The sequence below is a fragment of the Carlito syrichta genome, unplaced genomic scaffold (genome assembly GCF_000164805.1).
Source record: "Carlito syrichta isolate Samal-C Ts95f unplaced genomic scaffold, Tarsius_syrichta-2.0.1 Scaffold306526, whole genome shotgun sequence".
Classification (NCBI taxonomy): domain Eukaryota; kingdom Metazoa; phylum Chordata; class Mammalia; order Primates; family Tarsiidae; genus Carlito; species Carlito syrichta.
Window position 1 is genome coordinate 74,455 of NW_007250622.1, and position 8,695 is coordinate 83,149.

An 8,695-nucleotide genomic window follows, 5' to 3' on the forward strand; every position below is an offset into this window, starting at 1 on the left:
CCCCTCCCGCTGTTTGCTGGGAAATTGCTGTGCAAAGTTTGGCCTCCTCCACCATCCTCCTCCCCTCTGTCTCTAACTTCCCCCTCCCGCCGCCGCCGCTGCCAGGTCTTGGCTCTGGCCAGCTCTCGCAGCCCTCCGGCTACTCTCGCTGCGGTCCCCAAGGAGGCAGGTGAGGCGCACCCCACACCAGGCAGCCCCTTCCCGGGAGATCCTAACATAGAGGACCCTCCCCAGGGCCCGCCACGGCCCCAGCCTGCTTCCTCACGGCTGGCCGGTGAGGGATGAGGGACCCCAACCAGGAATGTGACTTCAAGAAAAGGGCCTGAGGAGAGGCCAGGTGCATTCCTGCCCTTTGACCTCCACCTGCACCACCGTGCAGTCCTTCCTGGGGTGGGGGACAGCTTGAACAGACTGTGTGGGCGGAGTAGTCACTGGTGGAGCGGGAGTCTTGGGGTGGGGGTGGTTCTGGCGTCCAGCTGCCGTAGGAGCTCAACAGGCAGCCTGGGCTGGGGGTTCCTTTCCGGAGCCCGAGGGCTCTGGAGCAGAGGCCCAAGGAAGAGCTTCCACTGTCTGCCAAACCCAGTGAGTCAGCAGAGAGGATGAAAGGTGGGGGTGCCAGGCGCTGTTTGACCCAGATGCCAGGGCCCCGGGAGGAGAATGAGGGGACAGAGCAGATCTGGAGCAAAAGAGAAGGTTCCAGTGGGTTCAGCACTTGCTGCAGCCCCAGCAAGTTCAGCTTGTCTTAATCCCTCCGGAGGGCACTGTGACCAGGGCAGCCATTTGGTATCCCTGTGCCCCACTAGCCTCTGACCTCCCCAACTCCAATGAAATCTGTGAAAACCTGCCAGCTCTTCCTCACTGATGCTTTCTTCCTCACAGATGGTGTCCTTGACCATGGGGACAGCTGATAGTGGTGAACTGGCCCCAGAGGCTCCACAGCCCACCCACATCAACGTGCACATCCACCAGGAGTCGGCCCTAGCCAAGCTCCTGTTGACCTGGTGCTCTGCCCTACAACCCTCAGCCACCCAGCCCAGGGGCAGCAACCGCCTGCTGGTGGCCTCATGGGTGAGTGTGGCTGCCTGCCTCATGGGGCCACAAGAGAGACACCCGAGTCTCCCTGCAGCAGGCCAAGGGAAGAGCCCTTTTCTTGCCACCCCACACTCTGAGTAGGACATCTAGCCACTTGTATCTTCTTACTCGGGAATCAGCTTCTCTGGCCTTCTCAGTGAGAATCTGGGTAGGGTAGGCTCTGGGCTGAAGTGGTGTGGAGGAGCCACTGACCAAGCAAAACCCCAACTGCTGGAGCCCTCAGTCCATTCTCTCCACTCTGCCAGACTCTTGATGGGCAGGCTCTCCTCTCTTCTCTCCCCTTTGTCTTTCCCTTCCTTCCTCCTTCTCCTCCTCCTTCTTCCTCTTCCTCTTCTCTTTTCTTCTCTTCTCTTCTCTCTTTCTGTCATGGAATTTTAGCTATTAATACCTGGAATAGCAGGTCGTCTGAGCCACCCTAAGTCTTGGGGACAGAAGGCCACCTCTGTGCCTGGGCATCCGGAAGCCGGGTTTTCCAGTCCTTTGTCTTTCAGGTGGTACAGATCGTGCTGGGGATCTTTAGTTGGGTCCTAGGAGGATTCCTCTACCTCTGCACTTACTCCATTGTGGTGGGCTCAGGAGCTGCCATCTGGACAGGGGCTGCGGTGAGTGGAGCAGGAAGAGGGTTGACCTCCCATGAGAGGTGCAGGGGTGTTACTCTCCTTATTGCCTTCACACTGCCACCTTCAGTGGCTGCAGAATGCTAGCAATGGGAACAGTTATCTAGGCCCGTTTCCTGGTTGTGCAGGTGAGAAAACAGTCCCGGGCAGTGGTGGCCTGTCCTGAGGCACACCCATCAGCTCTCCCAGTTCCCTACCCACAGGTTCTCCCACCAGGCTGGGAGGCTCTCTCTGCCTTCAGCAAATATCAACTGAGGATCTAAAGACCCATTCACTTCCAGATGCTTGTGTTGAGATAGGGGAGGCAGAATGTGCTAGGCAGTATGAGATTCATAAAGAAGGGTTACCTCCTGGTTATTCCCATTGTCTTCTGCAGGTCCTGCACACAATGGGAATCCAAGGATTAATATCAACAGACGTGTGTGTGCCATCTGCATAGGAGCTGGGTGGGCTAGTCATGGTAGGATGGAGGAACCCTTGGGCTTACACCGACACACTCAGAAAAACAGCAAGACTCACATATTTATTGAGAAAATAATCCTTTTCATCCATCCAATGGCAAAACACTTTGAGTTAGTTACAGAATAGTCAGACAGGATTTGGATCCATCTGTCCCTTGGGATATACTAGACTTCCTGCTCTCCAAGCCCATCTGGGTGGATTGCTGGACACTGTTGGGATAGGCTTCTAGACCTGAGGCACCCAAAGATGCACCCCATATTGAGAGCTTCTCCAGCACCCTACAACTTCTATCAACAAGATCCCACCATCCCTGGAACTTTCATAAAGCACTTGGTGTTACTTAAAAAAGGTTTAGGAGAAGGAAGAATGGGCTTACATCTGGCTTGACCAGGGGCCGTGGTAACTGGAGCAGGAGAGTGGTTGACCTCCTGTGAGAGATGTAGGAGTTTATTCTCCTTGTTGCCTTCGCACCACCAGCTTCAACGTGGGGTTACAGAATGTTAGCAATGGGAATTACCCCAGTTACCTAGGCCCAGGCACATTTCCTGCTTGTGCAGGTGAGAAAGCAGCCAGAGGAGGTGGTGGCGTGTCCTGAGTCACATAGTCAGCTCTCTTGGTTCCCTGCCCAGAGCTTTTCAATGTCAGTAAATCAGAGCATCCTGCAGCCTCGAGAATGTAATCCAGGCTCTACACCCTCAACAGATACTTTACCACAGAGGACAAAGCTTAGCAAGATTTCAAACCCACTTAAGAATGTGCTGGGGAAGGGCTCTGTGGTGGAAGAGGACTCCCATTTCCCAGCACATTCTTTATTGAGAAAATAATAACCCTGCTCCTGGTTCAATCTCTCCCCAGGCTGTGCTGGCTGGAACTGTTTCCTTCATTTGTGAGAAACGGGGTGGAATCTGCTGGGTGAGTTGAGGGAAGGGAAGGGAAGGGGACCAGGCTCAGGCTGAAGGCTACCCCAGGCTTCTGCCTCCATAACTGGCTGCTCTGTGAGAGACTGAATCACTGATGTTTCTCTCTGCCTCTCTCCCCAGGCCCTGCTGAGGATCCTGCTGGCACTGTTAGCTTTCTCTACGGCCATTGCTGCCATCGTATTTGGGGCTAATTCGTTATATGACGGCTTCTATTATGACTATGATAGCTGCCGTTTGTCCTCCTCGGGGGACTGGTACACCCCACTCCCCAGCACTGTGAGTCCAGAAGAAGCCAGAAGGCTACACCTATGCAACTCCTACCTGGACATGCTGATGGTAGGTGGCCAAGGGGAAGCACCAACAGCAGGTGATAGGTAGGGAGAGCCAGGCTTTCCACCAGAAATAGGTGTTGTCTATTATGCAACAGGCTTGACTGTTGTCACCAAAGGTAAAGCAGAACAAAAGAGAAGTAGTCCTGTCACCAAAGGTAAAGCATTGAACAAAAGAGAAGTAGCCTGTGAGTGTTACGGGCTAGCAGGAAAAATAAGCATTAAAATAATGACAAATGAACCAATATTACAAATGTGCAAAGTGCTGCAATGGTTTTAAATGCGTGTTCTCCCTTGATCCAATCCAATCTTGGAGATTATCAGGGAATCAGATCGTAGCTCAAGACCATCACTGTACAAATGAGGACACAGGCCCCAGGAAAGGAGTTTCTGGCTACATTGGGCACACAGGACACATTGACTTCCCCCCACCCCAGAAGCCACAAACCTGGGGACGAGGGGATGAAGTGAGAAGTCTGGGGACAGAGCAGAAAGACAACCATCACCCTGGTGCCTACAGCCCTGGCCCTCTGTCCCCAGGCCCTGACCATCAGCCTTACGATCATGCTTATGGGTATCTGGATTCTGATGCTTCTGGCATCTCTGGTCCCTCTGTGGCTTTACTGCTGGAGAAGATTCCTAACTGAGGAGGTGAGTCCCTAAAGTGTGTGCCTGTGTGTTTGGGGCAGAAGAGCTGTTCAGAGGGGACAGGAATGGAGCATGCATGGTTTAGAGAGGAGAAGAGGGCCCACTACACAAGTCTCAAGTAGCATCATGCCTATTCCCCATATCCCAGTGGTGGCCCAGCCCAGAGAGCCCCTGTCCCCCACGGAGTGGCGCCTAAGCCAAAGACCCCAGGAAGCTAGGGAAGTCTATCTTCATGCTAGGCCTTTGGGGCTCTTTGCATCAGGTACCACATGACTTGTGTTGGATCTGGCAACTCTACAACTGAGTTGCCCTGGAGGAGAGCATCTGCCTTCTCTCTCAAAATCAGGGTTGTCTTGCCCCTCCCCTTCCCTTAGAAAACAGACCAGAAGAAGCTGTTGGGAGTGAGTGAGATCGAGCCTTGCCTGTCCTGATAACTCGTGCCTGGCACTCCCTCGGCACGGGGCCTGCCTGCATCTGACTCCTGGAAGAAGAACCCGACTGGGGAAGAGTGGCTCTTCCACAGCTCCAGTTATCCCCCTGGCGTGACCACGGCCACTGCCCTGCTCCACCCACCACAGCGAGGGTGCTTGCCCCTTCCTTGCTCCCCTCCCCCATGCTGTGCCGCTTCATGTCCTCTCCTGAGCAGTCATTTGATAATAAACCTTCATGTTATTGTTCGCAGCTACTTGCTTGCTTCGTTACTCCAGGCGATTTCTCTTGGCTGGGGGAGGCGGTGGAGAATGAGTCAGCAGCAAACCTCAGACACCTTCCTGCAACTCCCTGTCTGGGGCTAGAGACGTTGGCCTTGGGGCTAGTGCCTCTTTGCAGCTGTGGGTTCAAAGACTTGGGGGCAAAGATGAAGGGGGCTGAGACTCTGAGCCCCACTCCCTACCATTCAGATTTAAGAAAAGGAATGCTTGGCAATTTGACAATTGGACATTTATTTATGTATGTATGTATGTATTTATTTATTTATTTTATTTATTTGAGTCGGCGTCTCACTCTGTGGCCCAGGCTGTGGCCAGGCTGGAATGCAGTGGCTCACGGCCACCACAGCCTCAACCTAAAGGACTCAGGAGATCCTTCTGCCTCAGCCTTCCAAGTAGCTGGAACTACAGGTGTGCGTCACCACTCCTGGCTAATTTTTTGATTTACTGTAGTGACGCCTCGCCATATTGCTCAGGCTGGTCTCGAAGCCCTGAGCTCAGGCAATTCTCTCACCTCCTCCTCCCAAAGTGCTGAGATTACAGGTGTGAGCCACCGCACCTGACTGGATTTTTTTTATTTTGACTGTTCTGAAAGACTAGGAAGTAGACAATGCTAACATATAATCACTTTAAAATCATTTTTATAAGGTAAAACATGCAAAAATATGGCGAAATAGAATTCCTGAATAATCATCCCATAAAAATGATACAATCACAACAGAAATGACACTTTAGGACTTCCATTTGAGTCAACTTCTAAGTTATAAAAACAACAACTAGAATGAGAGTCATTAATTGTATCAGTTCGTGTAAAACTGAACAGCAAAAATCAGATGGATCTTTTTTCTTCAGAGGAATACAATTTGAAAGTAACACATAGTGGTGAAGACAACCTCACTGACTTCTTTCAGATGCAGCAGATCACTTTCAATAAAGTAATTTCTGACAATTGTTCCTGAAACATAAAAAACACTACAAAGTTGAGTTGATTGCTATATTGTATAAAAAGGAAAAAAGAAAATGACAAGTGTACACTTTCTTGACATTTGGGCCTCGGTTCCAGTGAAGTTTGAGTATGGGGGGTCTTAGTCCTGATCATCTGGAAAAACGTGTCTATGCCCAGCTAAGAAATTACCCCTTCAGGTTTTGCAGTGGCGAAATAATAATAAGTGTCTTTTCAATGTGAAGCCCTCCCTTCTATGCCGACCTTGCTGCCAAGCTCTACGGCAAACCTCAACTTTCTCCAAAAGTTGTCCTGGCTGGCTCCAGTCAACACTGATGGCTACTTAGCAGAGGGCAGGAGTTGGTCCTCTTTGCAGGTAGCTCTCAGGCCAAACAACAGGATGCCCATCATGAAGAAAGGATCAAAGGCTCAAAAGTCTGGAAGACCAATGGGAGACAGCTGTCCACTGCAGGGTACTCAGCAATGGAGGGATGACGGAGTAAGGCTAATAATGGCCCCCTAAAAAAGCTACTCTGTCAGGGTCCAAGCAGAAATAAACAGCACACACATAGGGGATAATTTGATAAGTGTTTAATAAAGGAATTATTTACAAAGATGTCAGCAAGGTATAAGGAACTATAAGAAACAGCACCACACTGGGATTAGAAACTAAAGTGGATCAGGAGAGTACCATCACCCAAAGGCCCAAAGGATGAGGAATGGAGCAATTGCTCTGTTCCAGAGACAGAAAGCTGTTGAAGATAGTGCTTGATTTGAGCTGTCACATTCCCTAGAGAGACAGAGTAGGTCTGAGATCACCTTTCAGCAAAGTATCCTGGAGAATAAATACCCAAGCTACCTCCCTCTGATCTCTTGCCAGTGTTTCTCATTGGGCAAACCCAAAGGAAGCTATAGGATATGAGAAACCAATGACATGATCCATTTAAGATACCTCTTTGGGGCACAAAGCAGGCAGGAGAAAGGTGGAAAATATATCTGATGAGGCAAATGAAAGGTATCCAGAGCAATCACCTACATCCCTTTGTGTGTGAAGAAATAATAGTTGAAAACATCCCATATTTGGCAAAAGACATAAACCTGCAGACCCAAACCCAGTGAACCCTAAACAAAATTAACTAAATAAATAAGGCCAAACATATAATCAAACTGCTAAAAGCTAAAGACAATGAAAAAATCTTGAAAATGATCTAACACCAAGAACCAATTACCTATAGAAAAGAGATATCAAGGTAATGTGGGTTTCTTATCAGAAACCATGGTGTCCAGAGGAAGTGGTACAACACTTTAAAGTGCTGAAAGAAAAGAACTGTTCATCCAGAAATCAATATCCTGTGATATAGTTTTCATTAAAGATGAAAGAAGAGCAAAATAATGGTAAATATAGCCAGGCGTGGTGGCTTAAGCCTGTAATCCCAGCACTTTGAAAGGCCAAGGCAAGAGGATTACCTGAGCCTGCGGGTTCAAGATCAGTCTGGACTGAGACTTCCTTTCTACAGTAAATTTAAAAATTAGCCAGATGTGGTGGGATGCCCATAGTTCCGGCTACTTGGGATGCTGAGGTGGAAGGATCAATGGAGCCCAGTAGGTCAACACTGGGGTGGCCATGAGCGTGCCACTGCACTCCAGCCTGGGCAATGGAGTGAGACTCCAACTCAAAAAAAAAAGGTAAATATCTGGGTATTTACTTCTGTTCTTCTGCTCTTTAAAATATGCTTAATGGGAGACGGGAACAAGATAGCAACGGCATAGGTGAACTTGTGAGATTCTCTGAACGTGAATTCCCAAAAAGACTCTTACTTCTCTTTCCCCATCCCCCAGCCCACCACCAGCCGCACTGGTGTGAGGCCCGGGGACCTTCAGTCCCACACAGGGCCAGATATTGCGGCTGCTGTTCCACTGCATGGGTGGGAGTCTTGGGTCCCAGCCCCCTCCCAGCTCCCTCCCTGGCTACATCGTCTCCAGCCCGGCACCCGGCACCAAGCCGCCGGTCACTCAGGGAGGCTCTGGGTGCCCGCCCCTCAGGGACACCGGTCCCATTCCTGCCTGAAGTACCCTGTGGGGGGCCCAGGGCCACTCTTGCTGCTCACCACCTGCCCTTTGGAGTTTCGGAGCTCTGGAACTCTGGGCCCACCCTGGCTGAGGCACTCAGAGCGAGACCCCAAGCTGGGGGACCCAGACAAGCGGAGAAAAACAGATCTGCAGAAACTGCCTCGCCATTCTCCAGGCAGAGACTTCCATTGCCCTGCTCACCTATCAACAAACTTTATCTCAGTTCCTAAGGCAACAGCGCGAAACAGGAGACAAAGCCCCACCCCTACGCTTGCAACAAAAAACAAAGGGAAGAGGTTGGAATCAGAGATCAGAGAAGTGACTTTAGTTTGATCACTTATTTTGACTTATGATTTTATCATTGTAACTGTTGGTTTTGATCACGTTTGTTGTTTGCCTTCTGACTTACACTGTTTCTTGATTTTATTGGCCGGTCTCTGTGCAGCTATCAGTACTCTTTAGGGAATCTTTCTTACGTGTCTTTCTTCACTTCTTCCCGGCCTTGTGTCTCTTTCTCACCTGATAGTCGGTATGTATATCTGTTTTCCCTCTCGCTCTTCTCTCTTTCTAACTCCCTATTGACCCTCCCTTCCTCCATTATTTTCCTCTTTTATACCCCCCTTTTTAATCTAGGGACCAAGACTTCATACTGCTGAATGGACAGATTGTAAGGCAGAGGGAAATAGGTTCCAGTGTGCTCATACACCTGTTCATGGATGCTAGAATCAACATTCTGAACCACAGCTTCCCTCTCAATTAAACCTCAAAACTGCAAAAAGTACAGATTGCAACCTATGCTCCAATCTGAAAAGTGAACAAAGTCAGAAGATCCTCATAAGGAAGAACAGGATATTGCAGAAGAGAAATAAAAGCAACCCTATCTTCCCTCAAAAACAGAATTAAAGAA

At 49.8% G+C, this 8,695-nt stretch overlaps 1 protein-coding gene across 1 annotated transcript; it reads left to right on the forward strand.

The window, feature by feature from the left end:
* Nucleotides 1–87: 87 nt before the first annotated feature.
* Nucleotides 88–4,753, forward strand: TMEM176A (transmembrane protein 176A). The gene is made up of 7 exons (XM_008063070.1): nucleotides 88–169; nucleotides 880–1,068; nucleotides 1,584–1,694; nucleotides 3,027–3,083; nucleotides 3,212–3,427; nucleotides 3,961–4,071; nucleotides 4,443–4,753. The coding sequence occupies exons 2-7, from the start codon at nucleotides 880–882 to the stop codon at nucleotides 4,497–4,499; spliced, it is 741 nt and encodes a 246-aa protein (XP_008061261.1). The 5' UTR covers nucleotides 88–169; the 3' UTR covers nucleotides 4,500–4,753.
* Nucleotides 4,754–8,695: the final 3,942 nt, after the last annotated feature.